We start from the raw sequence: 27,840 nt of genomic DNA, 5'->3' as shown, positions 1-27,840 counted from the left end.
AATATCCGATATTAATATCATCAATTAATTTCTTTTTTTTCAGATCCTATTCACGTTATCTATCGATGGTTTTTTTTTGTTTATCTAAGTCGTCTGTATCATATATATATGTGTGTGTGTGTGCAATAAATATGACTACCGGTTGATGATTGAATAAGAGAAAAATGTTATTTCTTGTTTTCTTCTACAATATGTGCAATTTTGTCGAGGTATTTTTTTTTCTTCTCTGAATAGCAACAGCAATATCAAAATTTGAAATTCCTGTCCATCACCAATCAAACCAAACAATCAACCATCATTATTGTGTGTGTGTGTGTTTGTATGTGACAATGATTATAATCATTTTCATTAACATTAAATGAATTTATGATTGCAATAATTCATCTCATTTTTTTTCTTCTCTGATATAATAATAAATTATTACATCTCTATTTCATTATTATTTTATATTACGGCATTTCATTTCTCATCAATAAGTATTAATGAATCGATAAATAATTATTGCTTTATAATCATCATCATCGATCAATCAATCAATCAATCAATCAATCAAGATCGATTCCGGGAACAATTCTTTTTTATTTTTATTTACAAAAATTTTACTTTTAATTTCATTTGATCAACATTATTAATATCGTGCAATATTCAATTCTTCAGTATTGATTCTATTTGCGTTTTTTTTCTTCTTCTTCTTTTTCAAAATTCCGGGTATGTTTCACTTTAATAAAAATTATTTTTTTTCACCTAATAATACCGATGATGATGATCTAATTTTATTTTGAATAATCAGAATATGCGAAAAATTTTGTTGCAATGATTTGACCTGTTTTTTCCAAAAAAATAATAAATAATTATCATTATCATCATTACTATATAGTTGAAAGAAAAAATTGTATAAATCTAGAATTTCAGAATAATGATGATAATGCTAAATTCACGTAAAATGTTTGTCGTTGTTGATGATTATGATGTTGTTGATGATGATGATTGCAGAATTTAGTTAAATCTATGATATATGTTGTTGTTGTTGTTGATGTCATTATCACACACCAAAATACATTCTTTGATGATGATGATGATGATGATGACAACAAAATGAAAATTATGCCATATTCTATATATTTTACGTTTTTCTTGTTGTAAGATGCAACAACAACAACAACAAAATAAAAGAAATTTAATAATAATTATAACGACGACGAATTTCTACAAAGTGAAAACAACATTATCCTCATCATCGTGATCGACAACAATCATAACATGTGTATGGTGTTAGATTTTTGTTTTTTACAAAAAAAAAATAGCACGCGCTCGTATTATAATTTTGTATTTTCGAAAAAAAAAATTTGAATGAAAAAAAACCAATCCAAGGTAAACATTTGGAAGCAAAGAAAAAAAAACAACTGAAAAAAAGTGAACTGTTATAGAAAAAAAATTGAAACGATGTGGAATGTGCTTACTTATTGAATAGATTAAATTGCTTAAATAGGAAACAACAATGAATGAATGAATGAATGAATGAATAAAATCAACGACAACCACACCACTTGAAGAAAAAATTTTTTTTTTAGAGAAACAAAAACCAATGATGATCATTATTATTACCATTTATTGGATTGATCATCATCATTATTAATAAATCATTTACCATGTTGGTGACATACCTTTATTATTATTAATAAAATAATTATATTAATTTCAAACGTATACAAATCTTTACGATTGGATTTCATTTGTATTTATTTCATCATTATAAATTTTAAATTATTTAAATTGTTTTCATTTTTATTTGAAAAAATTTCTCTATGATTATTAATTTGTTATCTAATTAATCGGATTTATTATTATTATTTAAAAAAATATAGGATTTTCAAATGCTGATTTTTGTTACAAGATATCTTGATACAATTTTTGAAGAAAAAAAAATTATAATCATCCTTATTATTTCGATTGTCAAAAAAAAAAAAATACTAAAATATGGATACAAATCGAAACAGTAATAATAATAGTCCAGAACCGGAAGATAGTCAACAATCTACTACTATGATTGATGATACCGTTACAACTACAGAAACATCATCAACAATACCAACATCATTTTCATCAATAATTAGTTCGAATAGACAACGAAGTAATTCTGCAATATCATCATTATCATTATTAAAATCGGCTGCTGCTATTTCTGGAAATCGTTCAGGAATCATATCTATCAACAACAATAATAAAAATAATAATAATTCAACAACTATTACATCATCATCATCATCATCGATAATAGCACCAGTCGATCTAAGAATTGCTGCAAACAATCTTTTTGGTGAAACAACTGCAGCACCGACAACAACATTTTCATCATGTTTATCACAATCAAATACAACGACCACCACAAGTAATAATCATCATAACCATCATCATAGTCATCATAGTCATCATAATAATAATCATTTAATAAATATGTCGACGATAGGAAATAATAGTAATAATGTACAGCCACAGCAACAAACATCAATATCAACATCATTGCCAGCAGTATTTGCTAGCTCATTAACAACTGGTGGATTTATAAATTCTTCATTTGGTAATTATAATTTCAAATATCCAAATATTAATATATTTCACATTGATCTTGATTCGTTTGTTTTTTTTGTTGTTTGGATAATAATCTCTTGTTTTTTTTTTTGTTTCCTTTCATTTCAAGGTTCAACCAATCCATTAGCGTCCGTTTCTGCTAATCAAATTTTAGTCACCAATTCACGTAAACAACGAGAATTTATTCCGGATTCGAAAAAAGATGAATCATATTGGGATCGTCGAAAACGTAATAATGAAGCAGCTAAACGGTATGTTTGTTTGTGAAATAAACCCTGAAACGCATACTCCAAACATTGTTTTTTTTGTGGCCAACATAAGTGAATTTTTTTCCCCTCTCAAAACATTCTTATTTCAAAGTTAAACCAATAAAATGACAAGTTTTTTTTTCGGAAAAATCATGATTTCAATGAAATAACAAAAACAACAAAAAACATTACAAGTACAAACAACTATATATAGTAATATTATGTACTTAGAAATAAAATAAATTACATACCAGGATTTGCGACAAATCTTATGTAATTTTCTTGTCGTTTTTTTTTCTTTTGGTTTTCCTTTTTTTCTTATTTTGCCTGTTTGTTAAGTTGTCGGTTCGTTTTTATTTACATCATCATCATCATTATTATATAGTTACCATAGAAATTGCAAAGCATTTGGTTGTTGTTATCCCTCTTTCATTAGTATTGCATGATGATATTATTACATTTTCTATACATATTTAGCGAATTGAAATAGATATCATTCATCAACAACAACAACAACAACAACAACAACAAATAAATTTGTTATCACATGATTCAGATATTTTTTTTTCTGATTATCATCAAGCAACAGCAGCAGCAATAATTTCTTATGTATTACAATATTTGTTTGTTGACCAAAAAAAAAAAAACGAAAAAGAAAGAAAATATATTGCAATGTGATTGTAATATTTGTATAATAATTTATTTTTTTCTCGATTCAGGAAATCAATTTTCTTTTCCATTTTTGTTTTTTTCTTACGAAAAGGATATATCCTATACTCCTACTACTACTACTATTTATTTATAATTGAATCATTTTGATAATGAGGATTCGATTATTTTTATGAATGTTTGTTATGTTAAATAATATATGATGATGATGATGAAAATGTTGATATTTGTTTACTACTGTTGTATGCTACACAAGGCCCAATAGATTAATAAATAATATTTTGGCTTCATTTCATATCTTGTTAATCAATTTAATCGTTTTGATTTTTTTTCTAGGTTAGGTGTATGTGTTTGTGTGTGTGTATAACTTAATTTGTAGTGCTATTCACAATGATATATTTGCCATTTTTCTGGTGCCATAGTCACCGACCTATTTTTTTTTTTTTTTTTGTTGTTGTAACTTTTCATAGATTTTGTCCATCGAATCCTCATTCTCATTTTTCTAGATAAAATAATAATAGCATTATAGAATAATAATAATAATAATAATAATATCGTTTGATCAGTAACAAAAAAAAAAATCAATTTTAGCAAAAAAAACCTGACCTGATTATGATATTTGTCAACTTTAATTTCAATATATACATACATAAATCTGGTGATATTATTCATCTATGATGTAGCATATAATTGTAATTGATGATGTGCTTATGATTGCTTGTTGATCATCATCATATCCAATAAATCATAACCTAAATTGATTTAATAACTCAAATATATACTTAAAAACTCATGATATTATGTTTATCATGATGTTATCAATTTTAAATTTGACATAATTAAAAATCATTGAATATCATTCAAATATTGTTCGGAAAACAAAAAAAAATTTTGCTTGATATAAAAGATTGACATTCATTTGATAATGAAAAAACAATGAATAATTTTAATAAAAAAAACATATAGAATCTAGAATCGGTGATGATTTAAACTCTCTGTTCAATTATCAAAATTGAGAGATTAATAGGAATAATCTTTATTATGATAATGTATAGAACCTTGTGTTTTGGATTCATTCTAATGATCATTTATTCATAATGATTGTAATAGAATATGATTGTAAAAATAACAAACAAAAAAACATTTATTTACAATGCCGTTGTATTAAAAAAAAACATAATAATAATTGTCGTCGACCTCGATGTGTGTAATGTCTTATCGCGCCTACTTTTTTGTTTCTCATCAATCGATGTGTAGTTTTTTTTTGCTTCTCAATAATCAATTCATAAATGTTGAAGGTTTCATTTTTTTATATTCAAAAATTTATCTTAACAAAATCTTGGATACATTCTTAGCAGTAGTTGTAGTTTATTTCTCATTGAAAAAAAATTGATAATTTATTCTGGAAAAGATGGATGACCATTAGTCATGTAATTTATTAAAACCCTTATTTTTTTAAAATTCCATTCTTTCATTTTTTCAGATCTCGAGAAAAACGACGCATTTCTGATCTGGTCCTCGAAACTCGTGTACTTGAATTAACACGTGAGAACAGTATCCTCAAAGCCGAATTATATGCCATAAAAGAAAAATTTGGAATATCTCAAAATCAAGTAAGTAATGTTTCAAAATTACAACAGAAAAAGAAATGTATTTGGCTATAATTTGTAATAATTTATGAGCTAAATATTTGTTTTTGTTAAGAATATTTTTATGATCATTATATTTTATTTTTGGCGTCATTGATTCAAGACAAGGTTGTCACCATGATGTTGATGATGATGATAATGGTGGATCGATAGATAATAGTTGGCCTTTAAAAGAAACGAATGCCATTGATAGAAAAATGATGCACTCAACTGTGCATTGAACATTTGTTGTTGTTGTTGAAGGAAATGTTCATTACCATCACACAATCATCATCATCAACAGCATAGGTGAACGGGATTTTGATCTTGAATGAAAATTTTGCAGCTGTATATCTGAATATATTTTTTTTTCTTTGTCGAAGTTTTTTTTTCTCTTGTTCATGAACAAGCAATAAACAAATGTGATTATTATAAATTTTGTATAGTGGCCATCATTATCAACCACGGCCAAGATTCTAAGTTTTTGTTTTTCTCATAAAAACAACAAAATTTGAAGGAAATCGATGTAACAGTGACAGTGATGATGGTCTTCATCATTTATGAATCGACAATGATGAAACATTATATTAGTTAGAAAGAATAAGTTTTTTTGTTTTGTTGAGAGAGAAATAAAAAGTATTTAAGCGGTTACGATGATTTGAAGATGATAGCGCAAAAATGATTAGCATAGAAAATAATGTATTATTAGAAAAAAATGGCAATGTACGCTTATGGTATATATAAGATAATAATAAATATAAATAATAGCGACGGTTGATTGTTCTCAATAGTATGGAACAATGTTACGTTGCTGAATAATAATAACATTGCTATTCAATGATTCGATGATGTCCTCGAACATTTGTTATTGTGTTTTTTGTTTTGTTTTGTACCATGTTGTATGATGCCACCACCATAAGTTATTTAAATTATATTAACAAGAAAAACAACTTATGACCATGATTACCATTCACCTACACGTACTGAACAGGAAGAAAATTTTGTAAAGGTATTAATGTTCAATAATGAACTTGTGTGTTTGTATTTATCCAATTTGTCCATGTAACATCAAGGCAAAAGATTCGATTAGTAATTATGATGATCAAGGAAAATGCAAAAAACACAAATATTAAACAAAACAGATGAATTACCATTTCATTTCATTGATAATTTAATTTATATTTTATCAATTGTTTATTAATAATTGATTTGTCTCAAATATTTTCTAGCATTTTATCGATCCCGATTCCGTAACGTTGCCGTTGCCTGAAAATGCTACCAAAATTCGTCGATCGCGGCTCTTTTCTTCCATAATAGGTGGCAACCCAGCGAATCGTAAGTTATTGATTGTTTTAATTACCTGATAAATTAAAATTTTTTTTTGTACAGGGTCCGAGTATACCTCAAGTCATCAAGGATCGAGCCAATCTGCAACTGGGCACAATGTATCGACATCATCATTTAATTATTCGTGTTCATTGTCACCAAATTCACAGTCATCATCATCGTCAGAAGTTCATGTATCCACATCTCCCACCTATCATGGTGCGACTGCCAATTCATCACCACCAAATGTTTGTCCACTATTAACTGGACAACAAACTAATGCAGCTGTTTTGGCTGGCCTAACCACACCAATATTGCCTGTTTTAGCAGCTTGTTCATCGAACAAAACAACTTTGCCATTTAAATTAAGGCACAAAGCACAAGGAAATTGCAGCTCAAATAATGTCAACTCAATTGTGAGTCAAATTCGAAACCAAGAATCATCAAATATTGCGGCACAGAATGTGGACAGCGATGCCAGTAGCGATTCATCATCGGTTGCTCAATTGAGCAGTAGCGCTGAATCAAATGGCCTATTTGGTGATCATCATCGGGACAGTGCCGGTTCACCAGATTCTTTTTTAAAGACAGAAAGATTTAAAAGTGAATTACAGAGGCTAGCATCTGAAGTGGCTTCAATTAAAAACGTGGTGCTGAATGCTGTAACTTCGGGTTCGGATATTGGTGGTCATGCATCGAATATTGGCAAATCGAATAATGAAAGGCGCCTTCGATATCATCAAAATGTAAGTCCTATGGAAACTCACTCACCCGTGAACTATAATGAAGATCTCGATAGCAAAGACCTGCTGAAAAATGTAATTCAGTTCCAGAAATTGAACGATATTATCGTATGATCGCGATGATGGATAAATTAAATGAACCACCAGCTCATCTTGTTGTCGATTATTCAGATACAGAAGCAACGTTCCATCCCTCATAATTGTGACTTATTATTGACTGAATACATCAGCTACAAATCGATTCGGTCATCAACGTAAAATTATTTTTTGTTTGTTTATAATCTTTATACATTTGATTTTCTTAAATGTTTATAAAAAAAGATCATTTATCTAATATTTTGATTGATTTATTATTTACCAGTTTTTTTCAAATTAAATCTAATGTTATCCAATTTATGCAATTTTACAATGTTTATGACATTTGTTTTTTTCGAATATCATTCAAATATATTCAATTAACAATTAAAACAATTTCTTTCGGAGTCAATGGATGGCAGCATGTATCCCGAATCAAATAAAAAAGTTCCAAAGAGACAAAATTACCCATTGTTTAAAAGTACAAAATATCTACCGATTTAATAAATGTCAATTGTATTAATCGACTCAATCAATATGTTTAATTGAGAATAAAGAAATCTCATCAAAGAAATTGCAATTATTTCAAAAATGTTGAGATAATTTCAAGTGGAAATCATTCCTGCAGTATATAAGAATGAACCATTATGTTGGTTGTTGTCATTGGAAGATTTGATTTTACAAAATGACTCGTATAACATTCATCTCGTTTTTTGTTTTAGTTGTTGCCGTTTCACTAGCTAGTAAGTTGATATTTTTATCAATTAAATGTCGAATGTTCTAAATGCTTTCTGTTTTGATAGCTTCCGAATCAGGAATCTGTTCATGGTACGATGCACCTAATGGTTGGCTAACAGCCAATGGTGAAACATTTAATCGAAATGCCATGACTGCTGCTCATAAAACTTTACCATTCAATACAAAAGTTCGCGTAACCGTCGGTAATCGAGCTGCTGTAGTTCGAATCAATGATCGCGATGACCCGTTTGTTAAAGGACGAATTTTGGATGTAACACCACATGTAGCAGACATACTTAGTTTGCGACAAAGAGGTGTTGCTCCTTGCAATGTTGTGAGAGCTTGAACCAAAAATTTGAATAAAATGTCACAGATTTTATTCTTGTATCCTTTGTCCATATGGACGTAATAAACAAGAATTTCTCTATAAAAAATATGAATAAATAAATGCATTAAAAAAGTATGCTAGTGCAATATTGATTGAAAAGCACTTCAATTTTATTGTTTTTTTTATCATCATTCAATAAAAATACAAATAATTACTACGGAAAAAAAATATTCGTCAAGATACAAGTTCGATTCGATGGATGGATTCTGATAAACAGACAGATCTTCTTGTTCAATAACATTGTTCCGGCATTATTTATTTTGCCGAAGTGCACCTATGTGTGTGTTTAATTTGTGAGTGAGTGATTGATTGCATGTTCGATTAATCATAAATATAATGTGTAAATGACTAATAGAAAACTATATAAAATGGTTTGAAATGGTTCTATTTATATAATTATAATAATCGTATGGAACAGATAGAAAAAAAAGGTAATCATATCGATTGCAATTTGTTCCCAGCAGAATGGATGGACCTGGGTAGCTATTATCGTTGATGTTTGTTTCTTCTTTTTTTTTGTTGAGGGTAAAATTTGTGTTCGATTTATAAGATGTGAAACAAAACAAATAAATATCGAACAATTTTTCAATTTTTTTGTTTTTGTTTTTAATGAATAATTGCTGAAAATATACAAAAAAAAATTTGACATTTGAAAACATAAAATACGAATTGAAGACTAGTTCTACACTCGAATGGCGAATAGAACGAATTAAATGTTAGAAAGAAAAGAGTGTTTGAACAAATATAATTCAATGAAATATATAAAAATGTATTTTTTTTATCCTTTTGTCGTGTATTTTTTCTGAAAAGTGATACAATTGTAATAGTAACAATGGATTCCATTTTTTTCGAGATTAAAGAATCCTGAGACAAACAAAATTTGAAATTCTTCGATCAACAAAATATATTTGAATGAGTGTTTCATGGATTAATATTGTTGTTTTGTTTTTGTTGTTGTTTTTATTATTGTTATTGTTGATGCACTAATTGCAATATGTTGACATTGATTTTACAAACAATAATTAAAAATGAATAGATAACAGTTCTTATCATCATAAACAACTTAATGATGATTGAAAGTTTTTTTTCTTAGATTGACTGAGTAAATTACAAAGATATATTAATTGCAATCATATTAATCCTCTTGTTTGGCACAAAAAATGAAAAACAATTTTTTTAACATTAAAAAAATTTGATTGTTGAAGTATTTATCAAACTATTTTCAAATAGATATTTTATATGATTGGAGAGAGATGATGAACGTATGATTAATTTGTTACATTTTGACAATATGATGTAGAAACAAAAGTATTGTGTGTTTAAATAAAGATGATGGACCATGATCTGTTGATTTAACCATAATCAACAATTTGAGTTTACTAAGTGTATTAACATCAAATTAATTGGTGATACAGCGCGGAAGATTTGGAAAACAATAACAATTATAAGAAATAGCAAAGTTGATTGTATTTTCGGCTCATTACCATTGTTTATCAAATAAAATTCACAGGGTTAACTAAATATGAATGTTTATTCACGGTACGGTTTACAATAAGAATAACGATGATTCATATGTTGACTATATGAACCCGAATGAGAAAATCGTTTAAGACATTTTGTACATTGAAAGGGCTAAAAATAGAGAAAAGATGATCAGAATAAGAATGAAAAAATAAAATCAAATACAAACCTTTTCACCACTGTGAAGGCGCTTATGTTCGGTCAGATGATGTTTGTGTTTGAAAGCTTTGTTGCATACATCACATTTATGTGGCCGTTGACCTAATCAATCGAATTAATAGATAAACATTAGTGGATCATTTATCAGTATTTTTATTAGCAAAACACTTACCCGAATGCTCATATTTATGTCGAGCCAATGAGCTTGGTTTGCTGAAAGTTTTATCACATTGATCACACGTGAATAATCCTTCACTTTGATTGTTGTCGGGAGAATTTTGATTACTTAATGAACCATTGAGCTTCATCTCTTTTTTTGGTGATGAATTATTTGTCCGCATAATGTTGTTATTTGAATCGTTTGAACTATTGGTGTTTATATCCAATTCAGGAGCGATTCGTTTTCGGCCTCGGATAGATCGCGGACTATTGTTACTACTATTACTACCGGTTTCATTACAGGATTTACCATAGGTTGAATTGTTAAGTAAAACTATACGAAGATTGTCCGCATCAAGATCATGCTGTTGTTGCAGCATTGTCAACGATACATTTGGTTGGACGGCGGTGGTGGCCACTGATGAATTATCTTTATTGTGTGAGCTGTTATTGACATCAAGACAGGTTGGAGCTATAGCACAATTGTTGCCGGTGGATTTGAGACTTAGATTTAATACTTCATCTTCAAGGGAATTTTCAGCTGTAGATGAACCACCACTTGAATTCAATGATTTTGATTTGAAAGAAAGATCTAAAGGTTCATCATGAGTCGAAGAAATTGTGTCAGAATTGTCAAATAAATTGTTGTCAAATAACTTGGCTTGAATTGGTGCATCGGTTTTTTGAAACAACGTTGATGGCTGCGTAATTGAAATCAATGGCTTTTGTGCGTGCTGGTTGCTTGTTGTATTCAAATAAGAGCTAAAACTACTACTAGAATCGTTACAATGACGATTCTGGCCGACAATAAGCGAAGGCGACAGTGATGACGATGACGATGATGAATAGGTTGTGCCATTATTGATGAAATTGTGCTGGCCATAAGAAACAATGGGAGCTACAGAGGAAGTTGTGGACTTAAAAGGTGAAGGAGAAGGAATGCCTGCGGCTAGTGCTGTTGCTGGTACCGCTACTAATGAATTGGACCCGGAATGTGCAGCGGATTGTGTCAAAAGTTGCCCAGATTGTTGTTGGTTGATGTTCATATTGGTAGTTTGGTCAGTGGATGAATAATTCAAACTATTTAGACAACCGGTACCAATGTTCATCGTGCCCAAACTAGAGGTCGTAGTGTTAAGCGAATCATTCATGCTCTGTATCGGACGACCTAGACGTCTATCACGAGCTCTACAGGTGTTGGATATTGGTATTAATGTGCGTTTGCAAACGTGATCATGACAAAATCGTTGTGAATGAAATAAAAAGATAAATTCAAAAAAAATGTGCAAAGGTCAAAAGTGAGTGCTATGACAACAAAGGTCAAACAGAATTTAACATACCGCATATTTTGGAACCAAACTTGAACTACTCGAGGCGCATAGTTAACCTGTTCAGCTAATCGATGAATCTCTTGTTTTTTTGGCCGTTGATTGATTGCGTATTGTGCGCGAAGAATGCGCAAAGTTTCTTCGCTTAAAACAGACCGTACTCTAACCTTTTTACCATCAGCCATAAGCATTTCTTCGTCCAAAGAACTAGAGTCGCGTTGTGATTCTTCATCGCTTTCCATTTTGAGATTGGTACTTTCATTGAGATTTTTGCAATTAAAATCCGATTTTAAATCTGACAAACTTGGACAGTTTTTCGTAGGAGTAGAAGGTGATTTTCGATTGGGATCAATATCTTCGGTAGATTTGCTATTCGAATCTAGATGTGCCATTTTCGTTAGATTAAGAAATGAATTGGATAGGTTTGGATCATTATGAAGATTTGCATTCAAATGAGCTGAAGTGAGTTCGTCTTGCACTTTAGATACAGCAGCAGCTTGAGCGATTTGTAACAAACGTCGTATGGAAGCAATGTCTGCGTTTTCAATAAATTCTTTTTTTAATTGTTTTTCAAATTCTTCAACATTCGATTGGCTACCACTACTGTTGATACTGGCAAGAAAATGTGATGGTAAATTTTTGAAACCTTTATATTCCATTTGTGATTCGAGCAGATAATTAAATAATTCAAGATTTGGTGCTGTAACGTTTAGAAAAGAATTGAGGCCCATCAAATTAGCAGGGAAGCCGTTTGGAAAATAAGTTGTAGAATTATTGAATGTATTAAATGGTGACATGTTTTTGACATTTTGAGAATCCAGCACATTGGGAAAAAACGGTAGATTTTTTTCGGTTTCACTCATAGAATCGTTAAGGCTTAGAATACCATTCGAAATTGCAGTGCCATTTGTTTGATTTGAACGATTAGATGAACGAGAAGTACGTCCAATTTGGTCCGACTTTCGCACCTGTAAAAATACCATGAAAAAATAATTAAATTAAACAAATCAAAAATAATTCTAATTATTATTACTTTTAGATTAACAATTAGGCACTTTTTGCTGGTCATGTGCGATGAATAGGAGCCTGAATGAGAAAATCGTTTACCACAATTAGCACATTCAAATGGCTTTTCTCCACTATGGATGCGTATATGTTCTTTCAAATGATGCTAATATATATGAAAAAAATTATGTTGAAAAAAATTCGATTACATTGTTTAGGAAGCATACCTTGAATTTAAATGCTTTAAAACATTCTTGACATTTGAATTTGCGCAATACTTGGCCATTATCATTTGACTAAAAAAAATTTAATAAAACGATGGGTCAGTTTAGTAAAATAAATTTAAATTCAGTTATGTTACATACGTGAGCAGATTTATTGGCATGTAAAAGCTGATGTCTTTCAAAATCTTCTCGAGTTTCGAAAGTAATCGAACATTTGGTACAGGATTGAGTATCATCGTTAACGCCTTCACCACTACCACCACTGTCATTGGCCAAATCACCATTACCCGAAATGGTAAATGATGGCCTAATCGATGGCATCGCTGATGATGGTGACGTAGCTTTGGAATATTTGCCGGCTGATGAAATAGGCGCCACGGCAGCGTGAATGTTGGTTATATGTTCTTGCAATGAAATTGATGAACGTGGTCCACGGAACAGCTTGCCGCAATGCGTACAGCGTGAAACGTCCAATTGTGTGGGCAAATCGGCTAAAATAATACACAAAAAAAAAGTAAAGTAAAATAAAGGAGGCCAAAAAAAATTGGAATAAATAAATAATAAAATTCGATCAGTTTATTTATTTATATTATGAATTTTAATCGAACTCGAGTGAAAAACAAAACAAAAAAAACAATTTATCAATCTCATCATTCACCATCAGTTGAACGAATCAAGTGAATTGATCTAAGAATGAAAAGCTAGAAAAAAAAGCTTAAATTGTTTGATCATGAAAAGATTCTCTTTTGTGTTGTTCATAATTCAAACTGTCAAATCTGAAACAAATAACCATTCATAAAGCGGAAATAAGAAAAATGAGATCCACTATTATTACTATATTCATGATATTCAGTATTATTCGACAGCCAAAAAACAAAACAAAGCGAGGTAAAACAATTTGTCTTACCGAAAAAAAAAGAAGAAAGAAAAAAGAAAAAAAAGTGAATGTGTTAAATTTATTTTTTAACAAGACAAATGAAGATTTTTGAAAAATAAAAAAATAAAAAAACAATATCGATGTGTATGCTGTAATGCCAAAATGAACAGAGAATATAAAAAAACGAATAAATAAATCCCTGCCATTTTGCCTGCTATTAACCATTCAGATAAAACAAAAAAAAACGTTAAACATAAAACAAATTAGATCATATAAGAATATGAGAAATTAGCATTTCTTTCATAAACATAAATGACCCTATATAAAACTATTGAAAATCTATAATCTAAAATTTTGAAGAAAAAAAATGGGAGAGATAGAGATAGAGAGTTTGGAGAAATGAAACGAAAAAGATAATTTACCATGAAAGAAAAAAACTCATTTTCAAATGGTACAAACGGGATAGATTCGAATAATAATAAAAAAAAAGAATCAATCTCTGATTTATCAGCAATAAAACAGTTTAGTTTTAGTTTACATTTTGATTATCATCACATATACAATTGAATGAATAAAAAACGAATCATTCGTATTTGCAAATATTATTTACAAAATTCAAAAAAAAAAAATGAAATGTATCTATGCTTAATTATAAATAAAGAATATTTTTTTTGAAAAATACCGACTGAAATAGGAAAAAGATGATTCTCAATTCCATTTCACAATTCTATATATATTTAATGAAAGGCAAATATATTTTTATTATCATCATCATCATCATCATCAGCATTTTCTTTTGGACGATCAATTGATTTGACAACAAATAAGAAAGCTTATCTTACATTCACCAGAAACAGTAAACTGAATGAGTAAGTGAAAAAAAGAACATCTTTAAAATGAAATAAAATTCCAAATCTAAGGATCCTGATTACTGAAATCATTTCAAGCTATTCAGAAGCTTTGTTCATTGCTTATGATTGATACCTATTTTTTTTCATTTATATAAAAACTTTAACTGAATCAAAATCAAATAACTTTCAATGGAAGTAATAAGAATTTTTTTTTCTTTTTCTTTATTTCTATTCGACAATTGAAAATAATCAAAGCTATGAAGAAGATGAAGAGGACAGCGAAGCAAACAGAAAAAAAAATCTAAATCGTTTTAATAACGCAACAACGATTAATCTGAATAGAGACCTTTATTTGTATTTGTAAAATAGTAGTAGTAGGAAAAAAAAATACGATCGATGCTAATCCTGGTCATGATCGATTCATGTTATTAATTACAATCATACCGAAGCAATAATGATCATATATATGAAATGTAAAGAAATTAGGTAGCAAATGTTTGGTAAAAAAGAAAAATAAATGATGAAGACTAAAAAAGGCTATTTATAATAGAAAACAATGGATCGATGATTGTTTTTGCAAAAACGTATGTGTGTGTTTATATTATATAATATTTTTTATAAATAAATAAATATAAATGGAGACACACGTGTTGATGACAGCCGTTAGTGGTGGCTACCAAATTTTTTTTAAAAAATTTTTTCCATTCAATAATATAGAATGAAAAACGATATAACAAACAACATCAGGCATCATCATCATCCACTACCAAGTATATGTTTATAACCCCCGAAAAAAAAGACTCGATTAAATATGGAATTTATTCTTCATCATCATTATTAAAGTTAGAAATATGATGATGAAAAAAATAAATTCAATGAAAAATATGTTTAGCATGGAAACAAAACAAAAAAATTATTTAAGAATTGAAATCTGAATATTGTAAGAATGGAATTCAATTTCAATCAATTAAATGCATTTAGAATATTCAACGATTATTCACTGATGGTCATTGTGAAGAAAAAAAATTATGAAATAATGTGTAAATCATCTTTACCATCATCACCAGAAATATACCAGACAAACAAACAAAACAAAAAAACGGTGAACGGGGTGCTGTTATTGACTTTTTGTTGTTGTTGTTGTCACCAAACACAATCGAATGATTTCATTTTTTATAATAAATGAAAATATAACGACAACGAACACAGAACAAAAGAAGAAGGTAAAGAATAGAGTTAGAGTGAGAATTTGGTCACACACATATAAAGTGTAAAGTGAGCGAACAAAACAAAAAAAAAAAAATATAAATAATAGTCGGTCCTGGCAATTCCACAATAGAATCTGGTGAATATAATAATAATAATAATAAAAAGAAATTGTATGAGATCCAGAGCAAAAAAAGGGAGAATTTTTTCAATTTTCAAATGCACACACGCCGTGTTTTTTTATTCGAATACGACAATAATGATGATGATGACGGCCACCGTCGATGATGAGGTGATGATGGCGATCGGCATTATTTAATGTTTTCAACGACGACGACAACGATGAATAGGATGTAAATCAACAAAATAACAATAAGAACGGTAAAAAAGGAGACAATGACCACATAGTTTGCATATAAATGAAAAATATATAACCTAAAATATCAATGAATTAAGCTATATCAGTGAATGAAAAAAAGGAAGGGAAGAAAACAGAAAAATTTTCAACATCAATTCAATATCCAGTATCATCATCATCATCATCGGTGGTGTGCATATATATTGATGAGAGAATGTAAATTTATTCTTTATTTATTTATTTATTTGGCAAGTACACATTACCAAAAGCTAAAAAAAACGGTCCGGTCGATAAAATAAATTGCATTTTTCATTCCTATTCAAACAACAACAATATTGTCACCATCATTATTCTATATTGTAAAAGCTTCAACCGAAAAAAAACAAAATCAAATTATTCATCGGTATAGAGATCATCGGTTTTGTAATTTTGAGCATCACCTGATTTATAGCAATTCAATTTGAATTGAAATAAAAGATAAGTTTTTTTTAATTAAAAACAGCCATCAATTTAATTGAATATGAAAAAAAACAAACAACAAGCCAAAACCAATGATTAATTACAATGTTCATGACAAGAACATATGGTAAATTGACGATTAACAATAATGAAAATGAATTTAAATAAATAAAGGTTGTAAATGGTTGCCCATCATCATTATCATTTACATTATAACTTTATGGTCAATCATGATTGCAAAAACTATATTTGTATTTGTTTTTTTTTTTTTTTGTTTTTATTAATAGAAAATTTGCCGTTCCTTTCGTTTGATATTATTATTATTTCAATTATATCGAGCTTATGAAAACGACAAAAAGAAAGAAAATTCAAAACAAACGGAAATGAACATAAATTAGTCAATTTATAAGATGAATAAATTGATCAAAGAGAGAAAAAAAAACATTCAATCAATATATTAAACAAATGAGTAAAGAAATACGTGTTCCAGGAGAATGATGTTGTGTGTGTGTGTGTGTGTATTTCATCATTTTTCAGGATACATCAATTGAAAACATCATGATGGTAGTGAACAACATCACAAACAGAACAACAAAAAAGGAAGAGAGCATTATTGAAAGGGCAAGTCTATTCAACAAAAAAAAAGCATTGAAAACATCAACAGTAATAAGTTCAATTAAGTATAATTGAAGTAAATTAAATAATAAATATTCCAGATATACACATGTGATGCAAACACACATCAACAATTGATAGAAACGTGCTTAACACAGTTTGTTACCTAAAATGTTCATCATCATCAATATTGTTCAATTGAGAAAGAGAAATGCTTACAACAACAGAAAAAAAAATCATCAATTGAATCTATCATCTTCATCAAGACAACTTGAAACAGGATAACGTATGCACACAAATGATGATGATGATGATGATCAATGTGATCGATTAAATTATATTCAATCAATCAGATCATTCATCATCATCATCATCAGTGTTTGGCCAATGGGGGAAACCATAAGTATTACATGAAATGACATAAACATAACATATTTGGATAAAATGTATGACAGGTGATTAACAAACAAAGAAAATATATTAATCTAATCAATATATGTAATAATCTCCTGAAATTGTCATATATAAAAAAGAAAAGAAAGAATAATCCGAATCTCCAGTAAAGTATCCAGTTCATCTAGATAGGAAAAAATTATCGTAAATTATTGATCCAAAAAAATAAATGAATTGAAAAAAAAAGAATATTGTCCATGACAATGTAATAATAATGTCTAGACATAGAACATTTATTTTCTTTGATATATGATGATCATCATCGTCGTTAATAATAATAATGATAATAAACATCGGAATCAGTATTTGATCATCATACAAAATATATACAGACATTTTGTTTTGTCATTTGATTATGATTATTTGTTTTTTTTTGTCGAAGAAAAATTCAATCATTTGGAACGTGTATGATGATGAATCAAGTTATGGTTGTCAACAGAAACCAAAATAGATACACATTCTTTATCTGTTTTTGTATCCAAAAAATATATTTTGTTTTTGTGTTCATCAATTCACATAGAGTTTTTGTGAAAAGTGAATGCAATGAAATTGCTAAGCAATTGAATTTTTTTTTCTTCTTCTTCTTCGAATTTCACTTTTTCATAAAGTGTGAAAAGTACACCTTTTTAATAATGAATATTTTCGTTTTTTTTTTGGAAATGCCAATGTGGGTGTCAAAACGATTACCGAGAAAAAACTATACTAACACACATAGAAATGAAAACCCGAATCGATTATTATTATATTTGTCAAAAGTAAAAAAAAAGAGGTATATATCATCATCATGATGTAACCAGAGTAACCGAGAATACCAATATGTCAAAATTATAAACACACACACATACACACATTCAATTATTGAATCAAGAATTTGAAAAACTCAGGATCGAAAAAAAAACGCTGTATCGCTGTTTTTTTGCAAACATGTCGATCATTTTATTACAATAAAAATAAATTGAGTTCATATAGAATGTGCGCGTGTAAACATTGAAGAATCTATATTCCTATAGAAAAAAAACGAAACATAAAAGAATGACTAGAATATACCACCGGAATATATATTTTTTTTTACACCTTTCAATCAATCAAAATTTTCTAAAGTGAAAATGGCGAAAATCCAATAATGTTGTCGATGATGATGATGATGATGATGGAAACATTTTCATATAGATATTTAACCAATAAATAAAAAACGACGACGAGAGCAAATCACGTCAGCAAATCAAGTCAATATAAAAAAAAATATAAGCACAAAAAGTAAATAATTGATTAATAAAAAAGCTGATGACGACGATGATGATGATGAAGAAAAAAAAATATTTAAAAGCCGATGACGACGATAACAATGATGAAAAAGAATTTAAAAGGCAGCTGATAGATTGATTGAATTCTTTTTAATATAATCGACAAATCTATATATATGACGACATAATTAGTGATGCCATCGTCGTTTTTTTTTTTGCTTCATTCTGCTGCTGTCGATTTGTTCTTTTTTTCTGTTTGTTTGTTTGTCAATAAATAATAATAATGATAAAAAAATATTCGTTTACTAAACATGTTATTCACATGTGTAAATAACCCTGAAGCAATTCAAACAAAAGTATTCTGGGTTGACAATGAATGAGAAAAAAAATCGGGTGAATGAATGAATGAATCGCTTGCACTTTTTTCTTGCAAATGTTTCAATGAAAAAATTTTTTTTAAAAACAAAATTGATGTGAAAAGAACCACACCTTGTTCAAAGAATAAGAAAATTCTTTGCCAAAAAACGATAGAATTCAATATTCATTCAGTTGGCTTAATGATATATGAGTGTGAGAGAGAGAGGAAAGAAAACAATAATAAAATGGATTATGAAATGGTTTACCAATGGTAATTATTATCTAAGTGAAAATAAGGAAACAAAAAATCCAGTAGATCCATAAAACCATGAATTTAATGAATGAAAAATAAATAAATAAATACAACAGGATGTTTACATCAATATCATCAACATCCAAACTATCAAGCCAGCCAATTAAATTGGATTAAATATTACACACACAGAACTTACCAGAAAAAAAAACAAACACACACCACAAATACCTTTAAGATTATGAAACAGGAAAATTTTTTTTTCTTGGTTATTGGATTATCAACGAAAACAAAAAACAAAACATAACAAACTGGAATTGATGAAACAAAAACGAAAAATTGAAAATAAATGAACAAAAAAAAAAATTTGTAGGTAAAAATTATTTGGAAAATTTTCTCAACAATGTCAGGTTCAAACATGCAAAAAAAACTATCAATAATTTTCAGGTTCTATACCTGAGCGATTTTTTTTCAATACCAAAAAAAAACGCATTAGAAAACGTTTCACATAATTTTTCAAGTTCGAAAACTCTAGAAAACAAAACCAACAAATGACTGTTGAAAAAATGAAATTGAATTTCAATAATCAATTTTCGAAAACGAAAAAATAATAATAATTTCTCAAAGCAAAATTTTTTTTTGTTTTTTTGTTTCTGATTGAATAAGGCGTGCATTACCTTCTTCTAATCAAATGTAGCGATGAAAAGAAGAAGTAGAAAAAAGCGAGTGACAAGAATACTAAAAATTCAATCGAAATTTTCTATTTTTTGAAGAAAAAAAAATTGAAAATTGAAAATCTAAAACAGGAATGGTATTAGTGTGTGAATAGTAGATTCATACTAATTTAATCACAATGATGATGATGATACGAACAAGAATCGAAAACGAAAAAAAAACTATAAACTCGATTATTGTTGGATGGGCTTTTTCTCATTTACTTTTCATTCATTCATTCATTTTTCTGTACACACAGACGTCATTGGCAAAGATTTGGTTGCATTTTGGTGAAAATTAAAATTGAAATGAAAAATAATAATAATAATAATAATTCTTGCCCTGTATTAGAATTTTCTACAGAAACAAAACAAAAAACGTAACCAAAGAAAAAAAAAGGAGAAAAATTGCGAATTGATGAAACTCACGTACTCAGGACTTTTTTGGTTATACCCGTAAGTGTGTTTGTGTGTGTTTTTCGCTTTTGGATCACCCGTGTGCCTAAAGTTTACTTAGAAAATCAAAAGAAATAATGTCACAATGGTGGTGGTGGTGGATGTTCAACTTTATATATATCATTTGGGATTTTCGATTTGGTTGCAAAAATGTTTTCAGTATAAGGAATCGATCGATACCAATCAAGACAATCATCATACAAATATAACTATCCATTTTCAAGAAAAAAAAAGAAATTCAACAACTAAATTGAATAGAAAAACAATTTACAAAATTTTTTCTTTCACTCATAAATGAGACACGTTTTTTCTTACTCAAGTACTATTTGTAATGACAAATGTACCAGGAAAAAAAATGCAAAAACTTTTGCAAAACTAATCCAAGAAACTGTTGATGAAAATTTGAAAAACATTAATCGATTTTTCATTTTTCTTTTTTTGGATAAAACAAAGGTAATAATGAGTTTATGTGAGGAAAAAATGAATTCTTAAATGAATGAAATAAATATTAAGATTTTACTCCCGAATATATTGTTTATACGCACACACTTTCATTGTCGATGATGATGAATCCGTTATCATATCTTAATTCCATTGTAATGTAATGTGCATGAAAGTCTTACGTATTTCATATTATAAAATCAGTGTGTGTGTGTGATAAAGTGATGATGAGGTAAACGTGACTGGAGAGCAAAAAAAACGAAAGAAAAAAGCTGTCGTCTTCAAATTCTCTCCTGGAATTCTCCTGGTCAGGAATACAACGATTATTTTTCTTAGTTGTGAAATAAAACTCGCGTTTCATCGTTCATCAAGCACACACACTGAATCTCACGAACAAAGAATATTATTAGTGTGTGGAGTACCAAATATTAAAAGAATCGACATGGAATTTTTTTTTCCTCATTGTTGTTAACATTGAAACAACCATATAATCATAATATTAATGATTATAAAGCTCCCCTGAAAGATTGAAGAAAAAAAAGAGAAAAATAAAAATAAATGGTAGCCCTCATCATTCTTTTTTTCATTCTTTCTTTCTTTCAAACATCAACATCATTGAATTTACGAAATATATAAAAGTATCAAGGATGTATTATCACAGAAAAGAAGAAGCCAATTTGCAAGTTGAAAGCTCCTTAGAGAATCAAAGATTCATTCATATGATGAAATTGTACGTGTGTGTGTCGTAGCCATTCTTTCAGGTATATATTTTCACATGACATGATAAAATTTTACCAAAGAAAAAAAATAAATGCAAAATGGCAATTAATTTTATTTTTAAGAGGAAGAGAAAAAAATGTCATATTATCTTGGTTAAAGATATGAAATTAAAGGTTTAAAGTATGAAAAATATTCCTACTCATTATATTTTATCCTTTTTTTCCAAAAAGAAAAGCAATTGGTTAATGGATAGATTTCAAGTGTTTTTTTAAAAAAATCAAAAGTACTTTTAGATGAATGAAAGAGTGCGTATGTGGAACACCTGAAATCCTTAAATGGATGTTTTTTTAGGCTCCCAAATGGATTCTTATATCCACTTTTTTTTCGTTGAACAAAAAGGTACCTGAAACTTTTTGTTTCTGTGGAATGGAAAATGGTAATGAATATTTTTCTTTTGAACAGCAAACAACAAACAAAAAAAGTTTTATGCGACAATTTTTCTTTCCAAGTAGTGAAATAAAAAAAATGGTTCATTTTGTATAATAATTTAATGTTGATGCCAGAAAAAAAAACATTATGAATCTTTAAAAAAAAATAGAAAATAATTTCATTTGAAACAAATAGAAAGATTTATTTTGAAATAACACTGGGTGATGTTCAAAAAAAGTGTCAATTTTGATAATAGACTTAATGCCCATTGAGTGGGTGAAACAAAATCACCAACAAACACAGACACACACACAGGTTTCATCTTGAAAATTCGTTTTTGTTTCAAAAAAGTAATAAATTATTCTATTAAAATGAATTCTCATTCATACAGGAATGAAGAGAAAAACAAAAACGAAAAAAAAATCCATTTGCATCATTGAAAAAAATTATAATAAAATTCATTCCATTTCAAAAAAAAAAAAATGATTAGATGCTGAATCAAAATCCTGAAATCTAATAAAAGTCAATATTAATTAGAGAGATTTCTGTCTAACATTTCTGTCCTTTTTTCCAATGATGATGATAAATTTTTCTCATTTCGTTTTATCGCCAACAATATGAATTTTGTTCAACAAAAACCAAGCACGTATGAACATTCCAGAAAAAAAATGTTGGTTACATTTCAAATTTAATCACAATGTATTTGTCCAGAAACAACCAAAAAAAAAGAATCCTTAAACGATTACAACGAATTTGATAAACAAGAATAAAATACTAATCATACTAACAAACATGACAACAACAATAATATTATTATTATTGATTTGCTGAGATCAGCATTAAAAAAAAAGAAACATCAATTGATTCGATGATGTTTTTGTTTTCTCTCTCTCTCCCTAAATACACCTATGGCCAATGCTGTAGTTGTTCGAAACTAAACGTAAATTTTTCTTGTACAGCAATGAGAAGGGTCATTTTCCTTTTTTTTACGCTTCGTAAAAGATCATCAACACCAATTGATCCGAAAATGTTGTTTACGTTGTTGAAAGGAAGGAATGAAGGTTGTCATACCTCTGTGTTTTTATTCATGAATAGTTTATATATATGAATTCTCGATACATGTGTTGCCTTTCTCTTTTTTTTTGCTCTATCCATCTAACCGTGTTTTTTTCCAAAATATGTGCATCATTAAAACAATTGATCTTATTTCTTTTTTGTTTCAACTTGAACACAATTCAAGTTTACAAAACGACAACCATCATCATCATCATATCCCAAAAAAAAGTGTATGTGTGTATGGGTCAGATGTTTTCAATGTTATAAATGTGAAAGCAAGCAAGCTGCTAACATCGATGAATTTGATTCATTTTAATGCCATCATCATTCCAGTAGGATCGTTAATCTAATATGTTCTGTAGAATAGAAAAAAGAGAATTTCAATGTTGTTTTTTTCGGGAAGCGAGAATGAAAGCCTATCAAGGTATGAAATTGATATTGAGAATATTTTTTCGGTTAGAATGGTATAAATAGACAAGCGAAAGTGGAAAAAAAGGTCACCAGAATTTGAAAGCAAATTGAATTCCAATGATGGAATGAATAAACAGAATGAAAAATAGAATACGATGTGAAGAAGAAAAAAAATCGATCTTTAGTGAAAAAAAAATAAATCGAAGTAGTCATTAAATGGCCCTGTTTACACACATTGATCAAGGAACCCAAAAAAAAAAACGAAAATGAAAAAAAAAACAATAGAGCTTTGTGTATGTTGATGACATCCGATCGAAGACAACAGAAAAAAAATATAGAATAAAATAATCAACAACAAAATAAAATACCGAAAATGAATGAAAATGAAGAGAAAGCATCATCATCATCAATAGTAGAGGAGAGAGAAAAAAAAATCATTGAATGGTTTGAACTAGAAATTAAGCGACGAACCTTAATTAGATAATTAAGCATCGAACCATCAGCAATAGCAGCAGCAGCCACAATTCTGATGATGATGATGATGACAATGACACCAATGGATTCACCACCAAATAAATAAATAAAGCTAGGATAGATAGATAGAAAGGCATCAAACCATGAAAATGATTCGATTGGAATCTAAAAATTTTGTTGTTGTTGTTGTTGTGTGTTTGCGTGAAAATTGGCGGCGGCGATGGCGGTTTTGCCTGAATATTATAAAAGATTCATGAAACACATTTATATGTGTATAAAATGTATAGCGAATATAATGATGATTAAATAAAAGCAAAGAGAGAGAGAGAGAAAGGAAAAAAAAAGATAATTAAAATAATTTGGAACCAATGTGAATCATTTAAACAAGTATAGTGACGACGACGACGACGATTAATTTCATCATCATCATCAACTAAAGCTAGAAATACAATACGGAGCAAAAAAAAAAATAAGCGAGAATCAAGTCATCCGGAGAGATATCACCAACTAAAACAAATGATACCTGAATATATTTTTTCACAAAAAAATCCATTAATGAGCCTAAAGAATCACAGAGAAAACAAGAGATAATTTTTTTTTTTTTTTTTTTTGTTGGTAAATTTTAGTATTTCCACCAAGAAACATCCATTATTTTAAAGAAAAAAAAACCAAAATGATTGTTTAAAAGCCTGAAGGTATTCCTCCCCCACAAAATGCAGATCAAGAATATAAAATGAAATAAAAAATAAATTCAAATTTTCAAAGTTTTTCATTTCATTTCATTGCATAGAAATTCAATTCATTTTTTCATTTTTTTCACCGGAAGGGTAACAGTTTTGTGATCCATAAACAATGAATTTGAAATGTAGCTAATATTTTTCAAATTTTTGGAAATCAGGTTATATTGCATTTTTTTTGAAAATGTAAAAATAAAGAAACTTACATTTTGGATGTTGATTTTTACTGTTATTATTGCTGCTACCATTCGAATGATGATTCTGATGATGATAATGTTGATGAGAATTTTGGTTTGAATTAGTTGGTTTGGTCAACATTTGGTTTGATTCATTGATGAGTGTTGTTGTATTGTTATTGGAAGGCATAAAAGATGTACCATTCGATTTGGATAATGTTAATGGTAATGGTGGTGGTGGTGGTTGATGAAGCGATGATAATGATAATGGTCCATCGGTAAGAATTGATGATGATGAAGAATGTTCACGTAGGACGGTTTCAACCGGAATACAATCTAATGGTTGACGTATTGATCCATTTAATGATGATCCAAAGCCATTCGTTTCAGTCAACATATCAACATCAGGTTCAGTATCGACATCAACATCAATCTCATAATCATCATCATCTTCATTATTATTATTATCATTACCACCATGGTGTTGATTATGAACAACATCATCAACAGCCATTGTAGTATCTTCATCCGCATCATCATCATTTTCATCATTAAGATGATGATTATTCGATTTCGATGATTGTCGAATATTTAGATTCTTTATATTTGATTGTTTAGTTTTAGTATCATCATCATCATCATCATTGTTATCGATTGTTTTTGATGTTTCATTAGTTCCATTAGGTATAGAATATTTTAATGGCTTCTGTTCATTCGATAGATCAAAATCAACTTTATCGTCGACGTTCAAATCCGATGATTCTGTTTTGATTTTTATAATATTTATTAGAAAAAAAAGAATTAATTTCATAAGGTATAAAATAGTTTTCTGATAAACATTACGAAAATGAAAATTGGAAAACAAAATGAGAAAATGAACACTAATCATTATTTTGATTTTTTAGCCACCAGCATAAGTTTCTAAGATATTCGATTCGATTCTACAGTAAACATTTGAGTCCCCCTTTGAATGTTAATCTTTGTTCAATAATAGCGATTATTGAATGTGATTACACTATAAACACACACACATACACACAAAGAAAAGGAGATAGTTACGAAACAAATGACTTCATGATAATGATTATTATGATGATGCAAACAGGAGTAAAGATTTTTGTTCTTGGAACTACAACAAATCACATTTGCACCCAAAAAAAAAAATGAAGGAAAAGAAAAGGAAACAATGAAGAAAAAAAACGCTTACAAACTTAATGATATTTTTCTGGTGATAGCGGTGAGTAACCAAATAACAACAACAAATTCCAAAGAAAAGAAAAATCACAGTTTAATAATCAAAGCACATTTAAGAGAGAAAAACAACTGAATTATTCGATGAAACAACTGGGCTAATATCAAATCAACTGAATATATTCTATAGTTTAATAGTTTATACATCAGTTTCTCATTACCATTGGTAAAACGTATTATTATCGTTTTTTTCCTGATTCCTTTTTCATCATTTTTATCATCCCGTTCAATACACAGACAGAAATAAACTCTTTTTCTTATTATTCCATCGTGTGTTCCGCGTTCCGTGTGTTTTGAATTAACGTTTACAACGGTAGAATCAATACTTTTTTCAAATCAAGTAGATCAAAATGAACCATCATCATCATCATCTAAACATCGTCTTACACCATAAATGCAAAAGAATATACCGTTAAACAGGCCAAAAAAATAAAAACATCTGCCTCACTTATCGTTTTTTTTTATACGAAAACATCTTCATATAAGCATATTAGAAGATTAGACATCAACTACATTATCATCATTTGTTTTGGTTTTTGTTGTTGTTGTTATAAAAAAAACTTGTAAAAATTGAAGATAGTCAGTCAGGGAGATTCAGGTATGATGATGATGATGATGGTAAGCTAAAAGCAAAAGAAAAATATTCAATATCGAAAAAAGGCAGATATTTACATAGAATAAAATATCGAAAAAGATTCTGGATAACAAAAAACAACAACAACAACAACAGAATGGAAAATAAATTGAATTATGATATGTAAGGTATAGAAAGATTTTCTTTTCTTTTCCTTTTTTTTCTCATAATAATATAATAATAATATACTATCATATTCCAATAAAATTAGAATTTGGAATCAAAAATGGTTGAATCCTTGGAAAAAAAAGAAGTAAACTTTTGATAACTGAACTGAAAGAAGAGGAATAAAACATTGTTTACGATAAAATGTTTTATGTTTCTTTTTCTACTTTTATACAAAAAAAACCTAATTGATATGTTTCGATGTAGAAAAAAAATAAAGTTAAAAAAAACGTTTGAAATTCATCATCATCATCATTATTATCGATTGTCATTTGGGTATTATTCTATAATATAATGATCCATTTGAAAAAAAGAAAAATCACTAAAATTCCTTGAATATTATACCTCAACCTCAAGTTTTTTCTCTTCTATCCTATTAGTTTAGCAACAAAAAAAAACAACAACAATCTTATATATGTATTGCACACCGTTATATAAAAAAAAACTTAATGATGATGATGATGATGATAGTGTTATGGGATATACATCTTGACTATTATTATTATATGAGGACAAGAACAAGATGATGATGATGATCATCATCATCAATGATTTCAACAATCAAACCTTGCTACCGATTCAAACAAAACCTACATTGAAAGATGATGTAATTTTTTTCCAAGATTGAAACGGGAATATTATAAAAGTATATATATTGAAAAGAACAAGAAAGAAACAAAGAAAGAAAAAAAAATGTGAAGAAC

At 28.6% G+C, this 27,840-nt stretch overlaps 2 protein-coding genes and 1 long non-coding RNA gene across 6 annotated transcripts in view; 2 read left to right on the top strand and 1 right to left on the bottom strand.

Annotated features, from left to right (window-relative positions):
* Window positions 1–62: 62 nt before the first annotated feature.
* Window positions 63–8,479, top strand: vri (nuclear factor interleukin-3-regulated vrille). The gene is made up of 8 exons (XM_075820650.1): window positions 63–708; window positions 1,866–2,578; window positions 2,699–2,840; window positions 4,990–5,119; window positions 6,364–6,469; window positions 6,524–7,206; window positions 7,260–8,021; window positions 8,082–8,479. The coding sequence occupies exons 2-7, from the start codon at window positions 1,978–1,980 to the stop codon at window positions 7,401–7,403; spliced, it is 1,806 nt and encodes a 601-aa protein (XP_075676765.1). The 5' UTR covers window positions 63–708; window positions 1,866–1,977; the 3' UTR covers window positions 7,404–8,021; window positions 8,082–8,479.
* A 455-nt stretch (window positions 8,480–8,934) lies between these two features.
* The window catches only part of zfh1 (Zn finger homeodomain 1), an 89,743-nt gene continuing 70,837 nt past the window's right edge, over window positions 8,935–27,840 (bottom strand). For all 4 annotated transcript variants that reach the window (XM_075820642.1, XM_075820644.1, XM_027350102.2 and 1 more), the window contains 8 exons: window positions 25,117–25,848; window positions 12,942–13,291; window positions 12,804–12,872; window positions 12,605–12,742; window positions 11,584–12,539; window positions 10,257–11,431; window positions 10,095–10,186; window positions 8,935–10,036 (listed from right to left, as the gene is read on the bottom strand). In XM_075820642.1, coding sequence (XP_075676757.1) covers window positions 9,935–10,036; window positions 10,095–10,186; window positions 10,257–11,431; window positions 11,584–12,539; window positions 12,605–12,742; window positions 12,804–12,872; window positions 12,942–13,291; window positions 25,117–25,848 — 3,614 coding nt within the window. In that variant the 3' untranslated portion in view covers window positions 8,935–9,934. The remainder of the gene's footprint in view (window positions 10,037–10,094; window positions 10,187–10,256; window positions 11,432–11,583; window positions 12,540–12,604; window positions 12,743–12,803; window positions 12,873–12,941; window positions 13,292–25,116; window positions 25,849–27,840) is intronic.
* LOC142645141 (uncharacterized) lies at window positions 19,973–20,920 on the top strand. The gene is made up of 3 exons (XR_012846320.1): window positions 19,973–20,477; window positions 20,539–20,642; window positions 20,695–20,920. It is a non-coding gene; the product is annotated as an uncharacterized LOC142645141 (long non-coding RNA).

This window comes from Dermatophagoides pteronyssinus, unplaced genomic scaffold (assembly GCF_027571235.1).
Source record: "Dermatophagoides pteronyssinus isolate colony J.1.1.1.1 unplaced genomic scaffold, Derpt_VIB-CSIC_2022.12 sq0007, whole genome shotgun sequence".
NCBI classification, from domain to species: Eukaryota; Metazoa; Arthropoda; class Arachnida; order Sarcoptiformes; family Pyroglyphidae; genus Dermatophagoides; species Dermatophagoides pteronyssinus.
This window is presented reverse-complemented; position numbering and strand designations above follow the sequence as displayed.

What these genes read in the sequence shown, in the direction of transcription:
- vri (XM_075820650.1), top strand. Translation starts at nt 1,978, where the DNA reads ATGGATACAAATCGAAACAGTAATAATAATAGTCCAGAACCGGAAGAT. An exon ending in TTGGAATATCTCAAAATCAA is followed by an intron (nt 5,120 to 6,363) that starts GTAAGTAATGTT and finishes AATATTTTCTAG; the next exon opens with CATTTTATCGATCCCGATTC. An exon ending in AGGTGGCAACCCAGCGAATC is followed by an intron (nt 6,470 to 6,523) that starts GTAAGTTATTGA and finishes TTTTTTGTACAG; the next exon opens with GGTCCGAGTATACCTCAAGT.